Genomic DNA, 17,926 nt, shown 5'->3' with positions numbered 1-17,926 from the left:
AAAACATCAAAATACAAAAGACCTCAGCCATTATAATATCAATATCCTAAAGAATGATGGTTAAAGTTAAAATACAGTTTTTCCTTCTCTAAATGTCCTTAATAATCTATAATCAACCATCTGAATTAAAAGAATCCTCTGAATTAGTCACCTTACTTAATCAACCATACCCAAATGCCATTACCAGCCTTTGAAACAAAGTTTACAATTTTACTCTGGTCAAGTTAGTGAATGCACTCTCTTATTAATCTGACAAGCCTGGAAAATCTGGGAATGAAGGGGCAGAAGTCTTGGGTGCATTCCTGCACATTAATGAAGTCTTTCAAAGAAGAGAACAAAACCTCAATTCCCAGACTAAAGAAGGACGGCAAACTTTTTGAAGGAAAGCTCCATTATTAGACCTACTGCCACAGCATAGAAAATGTAACATAACAATTTTTAAAAAGGCTATTAAAAACCAAAAGAGTGAAAACAGCATTGTATTTTAGGTAATGCTGAATCTTTATAAGAACTTTATTATTTTAATAAAATACAGCATCCTCTATTTAACCATTTAAGAATTTAAAATACCTATAACTTATTAAACAGATGTCCTATCAAAATCTGCGCCTCAGAAAATAGAGGATTCTTACCAAGAGTTGCAATATAGAGTACTTATAGATCATAAATATTGATATGAAGTACAGAAATATAAATATCAAAATAAAATATAGAAATATTTAGTATCTATTAGAAATACATGGTCCTATAGATCATATATATGTATTTAGCACTTAACATATTATTTCCGATTAAAAATTTATTTATGTGATCAACAGAAAAGTTTTTAGTGAGCACCCATTTTGTGAAAGACACTGGGCTATACTGGGCCATGTACTTTTTTCTTTTGTACACTAATCCAAAGCTGGGGAAACCTTTATTGAACCTCTGGTTCACCTTCCCTTGTCTCCCTCAGATGCACCACAGAGTGTTTGGAATTTTAATGAATAAGTGTCAAGTAGCTGTTGCAGTTACCTGGCTATTTCTTCATACGTTTGCTATTGTTTCCTTATTATTTATAAATCTCCTGCAAAAAACCTTGCAGGTCAGGCAGAAATAAAAATGCTTTATTTCTAAGCATGAAAATAAGAATGAAAGCCTACAAAAACAAACTAATAAAAACCAGCTTTATAGGACCACTCTCTTTCCCTCTCTCTCTCTCTCTCTCTCTCTCTCTCTCTCTCTCTCTCTCACACACACACACACACACACACACACACACACATACACACGATGCTTATATGGCATTTGCACCTGACACAGCTAAGTACAAGACAGGGAATGTTGGAGATGGGAGCAACTACAGAATAAGTCACAACTACAGGCATTCAAATTAAAATATTTAGTTATAAAGATCATACTGCCCAAATAATACATCTGTCTGATGGACTGACCAGCGGGTAGGAATTTGTCACCTTGCTAAAGTAGCTGAAAACATCTCAACCATCATAAGAGGGGGATAAAAGGGTAGAGGTAAGAAAATGACCAAAAATTTTATTAAATTAAACATATTCCATACATACAAACCCATTTGCTCCTGAGTTGGTTTTACTAACTGCCAAAATTTTAGTCTATGCAGTTATGGAAAAGTCAAGTAACACTTTGAAGCAATGAATAATGCACAAACCAAGCTGCAAATTCTGTCAAGAGAATTTTGATCTCCACTTAGAGTAGTGTCTTATAAGAGGCATTCAATAAACGTCTGATTGATCAAAGTCAAGTAAAATGGATTTTGAACAATTGCCAGAGGAAGAGCTTTAAATTGCTCTTACAACAAAAACAGTGGTAACAAAAGTAGATAGGTCTCAAAAGAACTACACTGAGTAGTCAACTACAGAGTGACACTTTTATTACAGTCATTAAAAAATGAAGCTAAAAAAAAGCTCTGACTCTTCTTACATACTTTGACTTGAACTTTAAAATAAAATAGAACAAAATATAAACTGAAAAGACTGTACAAACCTGAGAATATGCCAAAAAACATATACATAACAGCAAGAAGGCTAGTTTCAACAGTAAGCCAAAATGCCAGAAACAATTTCCTAAGAGAGAAAACATTTAATTTACTAAAAAGTATAAATTTACATAAAAAACATATTAAATAGTCTCTGTTTAATGTATTAATACTCTGCACAGTCCTTACAATAATCAAAGGCTGCCTATAGGATACATAAAATATATGTAAGTGGTATAAACTGTAAGAAGGGCAAAAAGGAAAAGATGGACCGTCCTCACTAGGAATGAGGCCACAACCCACACCTGACACCTTACATATCTCCTGTTCATCCATGATAAATATATCTGAAAATATCTCCTGGATTCAATTATACCCATTTACTATTCAAAGTTACAACAAAATTTGGAAAAATATGTCAATATGTTCAATGTAATTCTAACAAACATTCCTGTTGAATATAGCTTAGGTAACACTGCTTAAACATTAAAGTTTCAAGGAAAGAGCTTAAGAACTCCCTAATGGACTAAGGTTTAACCTTAAAATGTATTTTAACGTATGCATATTTTAAGTTACGTGTTCATAGTTTATATATATTGATTTAATTTAATATGTTAGGCTTGTGTCGAGGGATTAAGGTACAAAGGCTATTCAACGACATTAATGGACTTGATTAAAGGCTGGAACTCAACTCTTTCCTGAAAAAGTTATTTGACATTATAATGGAAGTCAGTGGAAGATATTTTTGATATATAATATTTGATTGAAAGAGTTAAGTTAAAAGTTACTAAAAACAACAATTTTTAATTTTTCCAAAAAAGGGAAGCTTTTATTTCAATGATATGATCTTCAGGGGGAAAAAGCATGAAGAGAAATGAATGTGGCCTCACTTTGAATATGACCAGTAACTGGCTATGTGGAGTTTTAAGGTGACGACCTTCTGGACACTCAGGTTTCTTTATATGCACAACAGGCTGACAGTAAGTGTGTAAAGAGCTGTCTAGAGGGTAAATTATATTAGTGCCCTTTAGACCTGGCTGACATAAAAAGCCTTTTTGTAAGTGAATGTTTACCCAAAAATATCAATACATGTAAAATATACAAAGCAGAGCTGCCAAAGACGAGAGAAGGCTATAAGGGCCTGGAGCCCCATTGGATTGCTCTCCTCTCCTCCAGTGGTCTTCACTCGGGCTCTGTACAGGACAGTCTGACAAATGCTGCGTCAGCTGATATGTAAAACGACTTTGAAAAATTTAGATTAAAAAAAACACATACATACAATAGACATGCAAACTATTAATCTGCACTGTTATATTACTTGAATTATTTAGCTGTACCATTTTGGAAACATAGTTTAAGAACAAAGTTTCAAATATCAAAACTACACATAAATTTAAACTATGTCTCAATAAAAAATAGCCTTTAACAATGAGAAATAAATTTTGTACATGAAAAGTATATATTTATTAACAGTAAGAGAGTATATTTACCGTTTGCTTTTTTTTGGATTATTTGTGGCCATAGTGCTAAAGTAACATATATGACCATGAACCATACAGTGACCAAGGGGACAAAGTAATAGAATTGATAAGGCCGATCCATTACTATACATAACACCACTACCAGGAAATTGAGACGAAATAAGACCTATTAAAAAGGAGAAGAAAATGGTTTTCATTCCAGGTATGCAGGAAGAGCAAAGACAGATTCTCTCTGACAGAGTACAAACGTTTATTTAAGACCAAAGTAATAACTGCAAGTATATTTTACTAATCCTTAAAATTACATTTGTTCTACAATCACTGTAAAGAGTTGAATATAAAATATTTATGCATCATTATATTAACTAAATCCAAGTAAAACACCAACCTGAGCTGTCCTCTGGCTGCAACTGTCATGTTGCTAAATGTAGGGAGAGAATCATAAGTCTCCTTCCTAAGGCTATGGTTTACAAGCAGAGATTAGATTACCTCAACAAAAGGGTGTCCATTTCATCTGTTTGATGTTGATTTACCCCATTTAGGATTAAGTTGAGAGTTGTCATAGATACAAAATAATATTACTCAAATGAAAAAGTGACTTTGGGACCTCTGTTAACAGTCATGTCAGACAGTGTAATGTCACTCAAAGAACACAGAGTTTAAGCAGATTGATATTAGAGTTGTACCACTTACTATCTGACCATAGGCAAATTATTTAACCTCTCTGAGCCTCAGTGTCCTTTCTGTAAACATGAAGATCACAACTCAGGGTTGTAATGAGGGATAAATAATGTTCAGGAAGTGTCCACCACAAGGTGGAAACTTAGTAAATATTAATCCTCTTCTTAAAGAAAACATAGCATATTATAATAATTCCAGGTAACTGTACATTTCTATAAAACTGAAGTGAATTAGCAGTGTCGTCCCTTGAGTACCGGTCCTTTTATTAGACATTCACTTAAATTACATTTTCCCTTCCCTCAGTAATAAAATATTTATCTCGAATTATTAACCACAGAACACAGAAATAACATAACTTTAAAGTGCATGTCATATTCAAATTATTTGTGGCCTTATAATGACCATATTCATATTTTCATGTCAAAATGAAAGAAGAAGAACTGAAATCATCCCTACCTGACAGACTCTATGAATTCCAAAGTCTCCTTTGATCCAAAAGTATGAGAAATGCCCATACCCTGTCTGAAATAGGTATGCAGCAACCAGAACCCGGATGTGCATGTACACAGGCAAAAACTGTTGACAAAAAATAAATAGGTAAAATATGTTGGCACTAACTATACTTTGAAACATCATAACCAGTATATTTAATCAAGGCAATGGATCATCGTTACCAGTTGGTATAAGCTCAATAAAAACATTTATGTTCAAAAGTTAGGCAACACAGAGCAAGCATTAAAAAAATGTAGACTTCAGAATCAGACCCAATTCAAATTCTGGTTCTGCCCCTTACCAGCTATGGGACTTTAAGTCAGAGTTTTCTAAAATGCAGAATAACAAGGTTCTTATGAGAAATGCAGGAGTTAATAAAGGTGAAACACTTTGTGTATTTCCTCCACTTAGAATTAAATATAAGATATCCATAGTTATTAATCATCAGATATGCTGAATATGAGATAACTCTGGATTTCACATTTTCCCAGTGAGAAGATAAAAAAAACCAAAAAACAAAGTGCCACATTTTTGGCCCCCTTAAAAACATGGACTTTAGATTTGTAAATTGTTGTGTAACTACTTATTTAATTATTTAGCAAAAAATGTATATTAAAATATATGCAAACATAATTTAGAAATATTATTTCCCTCCCATTCTTTTTTTTTTCAATATATGAAGTTTATTGTCAAATTGGTTTCCATACAACACCCAGTGCTCATCCCAAAAGGTGCCCTCCTCTATACCCATCACCCACCCTCCCCTCCCTCCCACCCCCCATCAACCCTCAGTTTGTTCTCAGTTTTTAACAGTCTCTTATGCTTTGGCTCTCTTCCACTCTAACCTCTTTTTTTTTTTCCCTTCCCCTCCCCCATGGGTTTCTGTTAAGTTTCTCAGGGTCCACATAAGAGTGAAACCATATGGTATCTGTCTTTCTCTGTATGGCTTATTTCACTTAGCATCACACTCTCCAGTTCCATCCACGTTGCTACAAAGGGCCATATTTCATTCTTTCTCATTGCCACGTAGTACTCCATTGTGTATATAAACCACAATTTCTTTATCCATTCATCAGTTGATGGACATGTAGGCTCTTTCCATAGTTTGGCTATTGTTGAGAGTGCTGCTATAAACATTGGGGTACAAGTGCCCCTATGCATCAGTACTCCTGTATCCCTTGGGTAAATTCCTAGCAGTGCTATTGCTGGGTCATAGGGTAGGTCTATTATTAATTTTTTGAGAAACTCCACACTGTTTTCCAGAGTGGCTGCACCAGTTTGCATTCCCACCAACAGTGCAAGAGGGTTGCCATTTCTCCACTTCCTCTCCAGCATCTATAGTCTCCTGATTTGTTCATTTTGGCCACTCTGACTGGCGTGAGGTGATATCTGAGTGTGGTTTTGATTTGTACTTCCCTGATGAGGAGCGACGCTGAGCATCTTTTCATGTGCCTGTTGGCCATCCGGACGTCTTCTTTAGAGAAGTGTCTATTCATGTTTTCTGCCCATTTCTTCACTGGGTTATTTGTTTTTCAGGTGTGGAGTTTGGTGAGCTCTTTATAAATTTTGGATACTGGCCCTTTGTCTGATATGTCATTTGCAAATATCTTTTCCCATTCCGTTGGTTGTCTTTTAGTTTTGTTGGTTGTTTCCTTTGCTGTGCAGAAGATTTTTATCTTCATAATCCCTCCCATTCTTAATTTTTTAAGTTTATTCATTTATTTTGAGAGAGAGGGAGAAAGAGAATGAACGAACGAACCAGCAGGGGAGGGGCAGAGAGACAGAGGAAGAGAGAGAATCCCAGACAGTCTCCACTGTGTCAATGCAGAGCCTGATGTGAGGGCTCCATCTCATGAACTGTGAGATCATGATTTGAGCCAAGATAATTTAAACTATGAGATGAAACTATCAGACACTTAACCGACTGAGTCACCTAAGTGCTCCCAACTCTTAATTTCTAAAACAATTTTATTTTACTCTCCTACATCAATGTTACATCATGACCAAGATGCTTAGAATAATTTACCATGGTTTTTCAGAGCATCCTATCTTCACTTCTTTTTTTAACATTTATTTATTTTTGAGACAGAGAGAGAGAGAGAGAGAGATCATGAACAGGGGAGGGTCAGAGAGAGAGGGAGACACAGAATCTGAAACAGGCTCCAGGCTCTGAGCTGTCAGCACAGAGCCCAACGCGGGGCTCGAACTCACGGACCGCGAGATCGTGACCTGGCTGAAGTCAGACGCCCAACCGACTGCGCCACCCAGGCACCTCTCCTATCTTCCCTTCTAAATTAAATGAAATGTAACACATTTCTGATCTATATTTTATGGGAATCACTGGAAATATCTCATTTATAACTCCTAATTCTCATAACCCTATAATGCTGTCATTCATCCTATCAGCCACCACTCCTTTACGTGTATGATCATGATCTCCACAACACAACTAGTGCACTGGTTTTGAAATAATCTTTTCTTAAATTTATTTTTTAATTCATTTTTGAGAGAGACAGAGATAGCGTGGGTGGGGGAGAGGCAGAGAGAGAGAGAGAGAGAGAGAGAGAGAGAATGAATCCCAAGCAAGCTTCGCACTGTCAGTGCAGAGCCCGATGCGGGGCTTGAATTCATGGAACCACGAGATCATGGCCTGTGCTGAAACCAAGAGTCAGATGCTTAACTGACTGAGACACCCAGGCACCCCTTGAAATGATCTTTAAAAGGCTTGTTCAGTGACATCCAACCCTTGCAATTATAAGATTATTCTTTTAGGGATAATTACTAAATCTATGTAAACATTTTTTGGCTCCTATTTTATAGATGCATCTGATCACTCTGTGATTATCCAGCATTGACAAACTTATGGCCACTTCAGGTTAATGTATGTTTTCCAAGTGATACCTTATAGGAAAAAATAAAATAAGTAGACATCTTAAATGGATTTTATGAGTCCTTCAATGTATGCATCTTTTGTATATATCCTTGAATGCACCCTTGAGCACATCTTTTTCTTTTCTGAGAAGGCAAAAAGCCCTGAATTTATAATAGGTCATAAACTCTTCAATACCCCTTCTACTCTAGCCAAACTGTTAGGCTTCTCTGTCTCCTAGAGTAATTCTTGTGCCTCCCTGTCACCTTTCCTTTGTTTATCTGTTTATTCTACCCTGGAATATTCTTCTTGTGACCATATTTTGCTTATTCAAATCTTATTCTTCTTTAGAGCCCTGTTCAAAAATTTCCTATCTTTACTCTCAGATGAAAGTCATTTTTCCTTCCTCAGAGTTCTTACAGCACTGACATCTATATATCAAACAGGGTTTTTATTTATTGCCCTTCATCATTAGTTCTTTTTAAATGTCTTATCGTTAAATCAGAAATTTTAGATGAAGGTGTAAGCTACTAGAATCACAGTGATGAAGGTAGGAAATGTCGTATTAAAATAACCTCAGGATTTATCTAAGCCTGTTACCTCATTCTTGAAAGCACTCTAAAATATTCCCTTCAAGTATCTGAACACTTTGAACAGCAGAATATGTACAAATTCCCAAGGCAATCCATTCATTTTCAGATGGCCATTTACTACCATAAAGTTCCTTTTCAAGAAAAGTTGAAATCTAACTCTATGTAAAAGCTACCAACTTCAGTCTTCTAGGGCAATGCTATGCAATAGAAATAAAATGCAAGTCACATAGTACACTTAATATGGCTACCAGAATATTTAAAAAGCTCAAAGAATCAAGTGAAACTAATTTTAATAAATATAATGTATTTAATTGAATATATACAAAATACTTTCATTCTAACATGTAATGAGCATGTAATAAGATATTTTATATGTTTTAGGCTAAATTTTTGAACTTAGTATGCATTTATCACAATTAATCATACTTAACTGGTATGTATTTCACATTCACAGCACATCTCAATTCCAACTAGCTATATTTCAAGTGCTCAACAGCCACATGTGTCTAGCGGCTTCCATAATGGAGAGTCTAGCCTTAGAGCCTTTTGCATACACTGATTCTTATATCTGATTGTTCTACAAGTATCTGAAAATAGTTGTCAAACCTAGGCTAACTATTCCCAATCACTTTAATCACTGTCCACAAACATGCTTTGAAATCCCCTCAAGACTGGGGCTGGGCCTACAAACTTCGGACTTGGTTATTACATTTAAAAAGTAAATACTATTCATTTAAACAAACACTATCACAGCAATCTGCCAAGTACCTGCCAATGTTGGATTATTGAAAATTTCATGTAATACTTCTCCCAAGTTTTTATTTTAATGCATGTTAAGCCAACAAAAAAGTTGTAAGAATAATACAATGGATATCCATATACCATGCTGACCCATTTTAAAGAGTGCTGCAGACTACATCGTTCCTAAATATATTAGCAAGTATCTTCTAAGAAGATAAAATAGTTTCTTACATAATCATATATCATTTTAATAACCCAAGATTTAGTATTACTATAACAGTATCTATTGTAAAATTTACATTCAAATATCCCTGACTGTGCCAGTAACATCCTCTATGGTTTAAAAACAAATTTTTTTTAGGAATCTTGGATCAAGTATCATACAGTGCACTTAGTTGTCGTTTCTCTTCTGTCTCCTGTAATCCAAATTATTTTTCTTTTTATCTTTCATGAGTCAAGTACTACAACAAAATTTTAATATTAAAATATGTTTGGAATTTTAACTGCATTACAATTAATAGCTAGGCTGGCTTCAGATTCTGTTCTTTTTCTAGTCCCACAAATTTTCCCTCAAGATCTTTTATTCAGATCCTTTCATGAAAGTTACTTACGAACTCCCAAAGGAAAAAAAACCCACAGTGGAACACAAAATCATCTACTGGATAGACCTAACTCGCTGTACTCTCCATATTAAATTCACAGTGTTTTATCCCTATTTCCTATAAATTATGTTTAAAAGAATGTTTATACCAACAATTGCAATCTGCTAGACCATCTGGATTATTTTAAGAATTCTCTGTATTTTTTTATGGTTTCTATTTTAGTATAAAAACATGGCACAACTAAAGTTTGACATATTTTAACATATTTTACTCAAAATAAAAAACATTAAGATTATGTAATTAAAATAACCATGGCAGTTAAAAAAGGTTTTTAATGAGGGTAATCCCTCAAATATCCAAGAATCAGGTCCCAAAATATGTTCTAACCCATGCTAATTATGCTTTGCTAATGTAGACACAGGTAATTTTTAACCACAAAATCCTATTATATAAAAGAACAGGAATATGTTAATTAATCATAACAAATGGTCTGTTAATGAAAAGTATGTCCTTTCAGAACAGAGATTTTTAAAAACTGTAATTTAGGATATATTGGGATGTAGTCTAAGATATATTAGAATTAGAATGCTAGCTTGGCAAATGATTATAACAGAATGCCAAATTACCTTCATCCTTTTATGATCCAAATTCTTTCTGGAATCACTGAATTGAGGAACTTAATCTGCCATTAATTCTATCTGATTTTTTTAAAATAGGAGTATCACCCTTTAATATGTCAGCAATAAATTATGTCTCTAAGTGGCATTTTCTTAAAACAAAAGACTTTTTTCCTTCTCAAATTAATCTAATCTTTATGCATATGTCAGGGGTATTTCTAGGATTCAATATTCATCTCTACTAACTTTTTAGAGAATCTGACAAATCTATCCTCCAAATTCTGAGCTGGGCTTACAAACAGTCTTACTATCCTCATCTCCCCTTGCCTCGGATTTCTTTTACTGTCTTCAATCTTCTGTACCAACTTGAACTCACTAGGTCCCCTTCAGTTGCAGCGCGACAGGAATTTCACTGCTGCCACAAATATACACATCATAGCCATACAATTTCAGTAAAAATTATACTTCATTCCTTTATCTTCTGCCCTTCAAACAAACCATCCATAAAATCATGGACAATTTTTGAAAATAACGAAAAGATTCAACGAAGAATAATATTATTTCCAAATTGTTGGAGATATCTGAAGAAAACCTCAGTATTATTTGTTTTCTTAACTGCTACTTTGGAAATTTCAAAATACTTCTGTCTGGACAAAATTCTTATCTCAATTTATCTCAATTTATCACCAATTCAAATACTATTTACAGATGTGTGCTTTGTGTAAACAAAACAATAAAAAACAGTTCAGTAGTTCCATAATTGTTTTAAAGCATATTTTATAGAAATCGGTTTGTACCTTCACTATAAAACTTGCGTGAAAAGTAGTTATTAGATGTAGGTTCGCCCTCCAAAGTCTGCTTTAATTGCAACGTAGCTGGAATGTTACAACTTGGAATACGTTTTTTTGTTTTTGTTTTTTTTTTTTACTCCTGTCAAATCCAGGGTGTCCTGAGACCATGAGAATCCTATCTTTTAAGACAACTATGGAGAAGGAAAAAATGATTTTGTCCAGGTACAGCACATCAATGGTACAATGGTAGTCCATTAGTACCTGAGTTCTTTGAATAATGGAGGAAAAGAGTTCTAAGGTTTTTAAACTCTGTAAGTGTAACAATATAAAATACAAGTAAGGGTAGAATATAAATATAGTCATCTAATTTGATTTCTTTTGATAGTAACTTGTCTATTTGAAATCTTTTGCAATTAAGTGTCATCTACATTGTTTCCTCCTAAGTTTAAATTAGCTGTCCAACAGGGTGGCATGAATTAATACCCTTAGGTTATCAGCTGTTTCTACTCAATTAAAATTAAGGCCAGGTATTACTAATAAATTATTGCCTTAAGACTATACATTCTCAAAGAGTCAGGTGGTAGGAGAAGAATGGGAAGGCATAAAGGTTGCGTAGAAAATAAAATGGGTCTCTAAACGGTCAAGAATATAAAACACAAAAGAGGTGGTGCCCTTAAAGAAACATTAAAATGCCACTGTTTCCTATATTTTCTGAATTTAAATTCAAAATACTTACTGTACTTGCTCCAGAGATATGATAAATCAGAATCACAAGTTGCATCCAGCCTTTCCATTCATCCGTTTGTTCTCTATTTAACACTTTAGTCTGTGGAAAAGAACCAGTCTGTTTTACAATTCATTATGAAGGTATTATTAAGTAAATTTTTCTTATAGGACATAAAGCTAATGCTTCTGTTAAAAGAACTTTGGAGAAAAACACACAATTAAAGATTGTCATTTTATTTGATAAGAGATATAATGAAACTATTTCAATATAATATGAATTGGAGAATTAATATAAACTAAAGGAGATTTTATATATTTAAGTTGCTACTCATGGTTTTATATGAAGATTACATTTAAAGTTTGACAGATGTGTTTGTTAGTCTAAAAAATGGCATTGTATAATTTTCTTTAAAAAAATCTTAGGAGTTTCAGCCAGAAAAGATCTTACAGTTCTCTTATATTTTACTGTGAAAAAATGGTCCATTATTATAGTTTATTTTCCCAAGGAGATGAAAAAACTGATTAGTCATCCTCATATGAAAGTTACTTCTTACAAGAGAGTTTATTAATTCAAATAAATCATGCCTTAAAAAGAAGTTACGCTAATATTCTGAGCAATTACAACAATTTGAAAACAGGAAATTCAGACTATTATAAGCAGTGCCCACATTATTACATAAATTCTCATTTGTGTGTATACATGTCTGTATAGCTATATAAATATAAAATGTTTGTGCATATAGGCATTTGTTAATTATATTTTTTAGTTACTTTTTAAAAACTTTACATAAGATAATAGTATCTCATGTTTGTAGAACATTATAAAATTGGGAACACCTCCACTTTCCCTATCCCCAAACAGGCAAAATAACACTAAGTCATGACATCTTTTTCACAGATCCTTATTCACCAATTTTTTCAACAATCTTTAAGTGATTCTGAATTTCTTCCAAACTGTTTTAAAAAAAGCAACTGTTAAGAGTCCACCAGGCAAAGTACAACCACAATATCCTTTTGTCCTCTTCTATATATGTGTTTGAATATTCTGGCATGATACATGATTATTATTTCTTTAATCTAGAGTTTACAATGAGATGAAAGAGTTAACATGAGCTAAAAAGAAAATGACTCTTACCTCCTTAGTATTTTCATTGTAAAATACTCCCAAAACCAAGATGTAGATAATTGGAATAAAGAAAGTTGAATGTGTATAAAATTTGTTTTCCTTCATAAATAGATTTGCACGGTCACACATATAGAAATAAGCCATTATCAGGCCAAGTTTGCAGAAAGACTGTAAAAGTACTTCTAAAGGAGACACAGAGGTATTGATAATATTTTTCTTTTCCTCTCCACTTTCCAAATCAGTACATGGCTTATTCTTCCGATGAGTGTTACGATGAATTATATAAAAAATTAAATATCCAATAATAGATAAAGTAAAAAAACAAGCAGCTAGCTTCTGTATGAGGGTAAGAGGAGGCCGAGGTTGACAACAGGAACCATCTACAGGCTTCAAAATCTTATTGCAATACACGTTCATAAGAATCATTGCACTCTGTGAACAAATCAAGTTATTTGGTTATTATCTTGTCAGTAATGTATCTTGCATTAGATTTTCTCTTGTGAATATTACTGACTTTTCAGCACCGAAACTAAAATGCATTTGTACTTTTTGCTACCATTTCCCAAACACTCATGCAAATAATGGTATTCCTTAATCTGTAATAGCCAGTTCAGGGTTTTTCAAACTTCTTGGACTATGATCCATAATGAAACATTCATTTTATAATGTGACCCAGAACACATCCACAGGAAACAATATCTATCCTTACTATCTAGAATGCACTCTGACATTTTTCTATTCTATTCTTAAAAAAATAAAACACTGATTTCATGGCTATTGGGCCATGACCTTTGGTAAAACAAATACTGACAGATGTCAAAGCCCAAAGAATTTTAGTTAGCAGACTCGCAGGATACTTAAGATAGAGTGCCAGTCTTTAGATGTAAAAAAAGATGTAAAATTACTGCCACCGAAAAATCATTAATTCTTAGCTAACAATATTTGTAATATGCTTTTCATTTGGTTTATCATTTATGCGCACTTAGAATTATAAAGTTTTAAGATTTCTAATGTTAAATAAAATGTGGAATCTTCAACATGGTTTCATTATAGCACAAATCTCCTAGATAAGCTGCCAAGATTCTGCCTAGTTGAAAGTTCAATCAAGTCTAGTTCTATAAAAATTTTATAGTTTAGGCAATTTTGGAACTCTAAGATGATTATATTTTTTAAGCCTAAACGTTCAAAATACTCAACTATTTAGAAAATCTCATACTTTTAGCCCTGCAACTTCAGGAAGTTCTGTACCTGGCAATCTTGAAGATACTAGCTTACAAACTCCAACCCAAGGTTCTTAACCAGTTCCAGGGGGTCCACAAAGCCCCTTAAAGTATATGGAGAACCATGTGTGTGTATATGCATATACACACACAAACACGCATTTCTGCAAGACTGGAACAGAATCATTCCTTTTTACAGAATACTCAAAGGGGTTATGTGATTCTCGAGAAGATTAAGAATCACTCCTTTATAAGAAAACAATAACTAAATAATATCTGCTGTACTGTATGTGACAATTTATAACCATGCGGTTCTCTTTCTTATTTAACCTATTTCCATCTGTCTGGATTTGTTCAGTAACTACTATGTAGCCCGTATAAAACTTAGGGTAAAATAACGATAAGAGAATAATAAAAATTATGCTACATGTTTTAAAAAGGTGCTCTTCACAGAAGCTTGATCTTACACATTTAAGGTTTTTAAGGCAAAGAGAACATAATACAGTAGTTTTTAAACAGGAGTGTGGTGAGAACTTATAAGCTTAGGAGACAAGGTATATTAAGAGTGAGGAGCACTCAATAAATGAAGATTCATTTCCTCCCCCCATAACTTCTTTCCTTCTTTTACTTAAAACTCTCACTTGTATAAAAGCAAAATTAGTTCTACGTGCATGTTTAGATAGAATAACTACAAGTAATTAAGACTATAATAAGTTGTTTGTTACCATATTATAGTGACTTATAGCTAAAACTAATAAGATATTGTAGTTTCTATCTCCTGATAGATACAAGAATCCTTACAGTTTCTCTGCTTGATTCAGGAAGATGTAAGCCATCCAAAGACTCTGTGATGGTTTCTTGAGCAATTAATTTAGAAACACTGAACATCTTAACATTTGATTTAGAATTTCTGGTGCTACTATTCAAAATGCTGACTGCAGCTTCATTGTAGGCATCTATCTTCTCATTAGTGATCATTTTCCTATTTTCACTTAATAGATCTTCATAAACAGGATCTGTACACAAAACACATATTTTTAAAAACACATTTAAAAAATCCCTACTGATAGAATTAGTGATCATGCAAGTTCACTGATTGTACTTCATATTCTGTTGTGAAAGTTCAGATACTTTGAATCAATCGATATCTCTTTTAAATCTAAAGAACTTTTGGGGCACCTGGGTGGCTCAGTCGGTTGAGCGTCCGACTTCAGCTCAGGTCACGATCTCACGGTTCGTGAGTTCGAGCCCCGCGTCGGGCTCTGGGCTGATGGCTCAGAGCCTGGAGCCTGCTTCCGATTCTGTGTCTCCCTCTCTCTCTGCCCCTCCCCCGTTCATGCTCTGTCTCTCTCTGTCTCAAAAATAAATAAACATTAAAAAAAAATTAAATCTAAAGAACTTTTATCCCTCTCTTATCTTAGTACACAGCTTTCAGGAAATACTTTTATGTTCTAGCATATCTTAGGAGTTTAAAATTTGGGGATACTGAGTACCACTGGGCAATGGGAATTGAAAACTAGACTGGGGAATGGGGTGCCTGGGTGGCTCAATTGGCTGAATGTTCAGCTCTTGATTTCAGCTCAGGTCATGATTTCATGGATCCCTGAGATCAAGCTCTGTGTCAGGCTCCACATCAGGTTCCGCGCTCACAGCATGGAGCCTGCTTAGGATTCTCTCTCCCTCTCTCTCTGCCCCTCCCCTGGTCGCATGCTCTCTCTCTCTCAAAATAAATCAACAAACATTTAAAAAAAAAAAATAAAACTGGATTGGGGAAGACTGCCTAATTAAGAGTAACAGTCAATCTTTTTTTTTCCTGCCACTGCTTTCCTTATACAATTGGAAGGTAATATTATTGAGGATCAAAGTCCCTTATCACTTACCATAAATGATTTTTTTCTCATTTTAGTAAAAGAAAGGTTAACAATGAGTTTGTAAATAATATAGATTGCAGAATAGATTATCACTACTCTTGCTGTTCCGTTTAACTTGACATTCAATTTGGAAATAATTGTAAGAGTTTCTGACAAGCCAGTTGAATTGCTAAAATATCCAAGGCAATTTCATATAGTGCTAGACATTAAATAATGGACATTCAATAAACTCCTGAAATGACTTGATCTAATGTCAACTTTCTCTTAAAGAATTTCATTACCAAGTATAAACTAGATGGTATGAATTTAAATACATTCTGTCAATTCCAGAATTTATTTGCTTCCAATGACTCTAATATTATGAAACAGACTTAATAATTTTTTTCTGTATTTCCCAATCACCATAAATATACTTTGTAAGAAATAAAAATCAGGGGTAAACATCTCATTTATCTTTGAGAACTTATTCTTTTTGTTATATGCTGCAGCCATTTTGTATGCTGAGGCTCCTTGAAGGATATTTTTGTTTATTTATTATTTATTTTCACTTATTATATTTATTAGTTTATCTCTTCCTTAAGTTCAAAAAAGGAAAGCAAATAACTCAAATTTATTCTAATTTTGCAAACCTTATTTCAAGATTTATCCTCATAAAGGAGTAATTCTGCTTCTTGAAACAGGAGACAATAAAAAACCCATGCTTCAAAATATATACACAATGACATTTGTTCATTACTCATTTGTTCATTCCTTACCTTGTAAGACCCAATAAACATCACTAGTCTTTGCCAGTTTTTCTAAAAGTGGTGCTATGGAGGTAATGTTCATTTTATATTGGGAAAGAGCTTCGTTGCTACCATTGTGAATCTTGATAGACCACTAAGAAATAAAAAATAAGCATTAATTCAGCATTTACCACAGAAAAATTATAACTTGCTGTATTGTAACGAAAGTTATTATTTTAAGATAATCTCCACTTTTATTCAACATTAGAATAAAATTTTGTCAAATTATTTCATGAAATCTATGAAGGCAATTAAAAAAAGCTGATATAACATTAGACACTCAATGTATGACATTCAAGAAGAATGTAATTTTATAAATAAAATAATATTGACATTTAACACCAAGTTTACTAAATTTATTCAAATTGTTTCATTAAAATAAATCAGCCTCATTAATTATAATAGAAATAGTAATTGAAATATAGGTACAATCAAGAATTCCATTTAACATAAGTTAACTTTTCCTCAGCGTGTCCTTAAGAATGAAACAAAAATCCGTATGCAAGAATACGCATAATAACTTACTGTGGCAGCTCCTGCTACAATCACATGGGGCTTTGCAACAGAATCCTAAAGAAAGAAAAATCTTTATAAGAGTGTTCTATCCAGTTATGGGAATTAATATAAGTGACATCACTTACTTTTTGCCTTAAATTTAAAGTTCTTCCTTCTAAATGCATTTTAATTTTCTGAGTTCCTTATTGGATTCTCATTATAACAAGATGGCACATCCAATGCCTAAAACCTTACATGGTTATGTGGTTATACAGAATAGCATGAAGCTTGTATGTTTAATTTTTTGGTGTTCTTAAAAAAGCCCAAAACATATCACTGAAATTTAATATGGCCTAATATTATTCTGAATTTGGAGTAAACTGTTTAGAGGAAAGCTCTAGTATATTATGCCAGCCAATTAAAAAATATTAATGAAGACTAGAGGGTACATAGAAAAATGTTAAATAAAATGCAAGAAATGTAATCTTTGGAAAAGCTAAATCCGACATGTATAACGGCTAATTATCATAGACCACAATGTGCAAAGAAACAAGGAGAAATTTGGTAGAAATCCTCATCAAATGCAAATTGTACTATTACTAATACTACCAATTATACAGTACTTAGTAATTTACTAAGTTCTTTTAAATTAGCTCATTTGAATGTAGATTCTTGCCACCCGTGAGACAGGCAGGAAGATATTATACACATCTTATCAAATTAAGGATACAGACTCAGAAAAGTTTATAGGGTATTGCTGAGGCCTGTAAGGGACAAAGCCAGAGCTTAAGTCTTGTGACTCCTAAATTTAGTGCAATTTTCACATCAAAAGACCTGCTATTA

General features: G+C 33.5%; 1 protein-coding gene across 6 annotated transcripts in view; it reads right to left on the bottom strand.

Annotated features, from left to right (window-relative positions):
* Positions 1-17,926, bottom strand: part of CASD1 (CAS1 domain containing 1) — a 62,362-nt gene that overhangs the window by 21,769 nt on the left and 22,667 nt on the right. For 5 of the 6 annotated variants that reach the window (XR_006965102.1, XR_006965100.1, XR_006965101.1 and 2 more), the window contains exons 6-13: positions 17,114-17,158; positions 16,559-16,682; positions 14,734-14,948; positions 12,722-13,144; positions 11,597-11,686; positions 4,612-4,731; positions 3,484-3,640; positions 2,002-2,081 (exon numbers count right to left, since the gene is read on the bottom strand). Coding sequence is in view for 3 of the 6 variants with exons in the window: in XM_047095693.1 (XP_046951649.1) it covers positions 2,002-2,081; positions 3,484-3,640; positions 4,612-4,731; positions 11,597-11,686; positions 12,722-13,144; positions 14,734-14,948; positions 16,559-16,682; positions 17,114-17,158 (1,254 nt within the window). In the remaining 3 variants the exon portion in view is untranslated. The remainder of the gene's footprint in view (positions 1-2,001; positions 2,082-3,483; positions 3,641-4,611; positions 4,732-11,596; positions 11,687-12,721; positions 13,145-14,733; positions 14,949-16,558; positions 16,683-17,113; positions 17,159-17,926) is intronic. The other variant, XM_047095694.1, reaches the window with a different exon arrangement.

Source organism: Lynx rufus, unplaced genomic scaffold, assembly GCF_022079265.1.
Source record: "Lynx rufus isolate CCGP_SWC_20201006 ecotype Redwood Valley unplaced genomic scaffold, mLynRuf1.p SCAF_4, whole genome shotgun sequence".
Classification (NCBI taxonomy): Eukaryota; Metazoa; Chordata; class Mammalia; order Carnivora; family Felidae; genus Lynx; species Lynx rufus.
The sequence above is the reverse complement of the archived record's forward strand: the minus strand, read 5'-3'. Positions and strand labels throughout refer to the sequence as shown.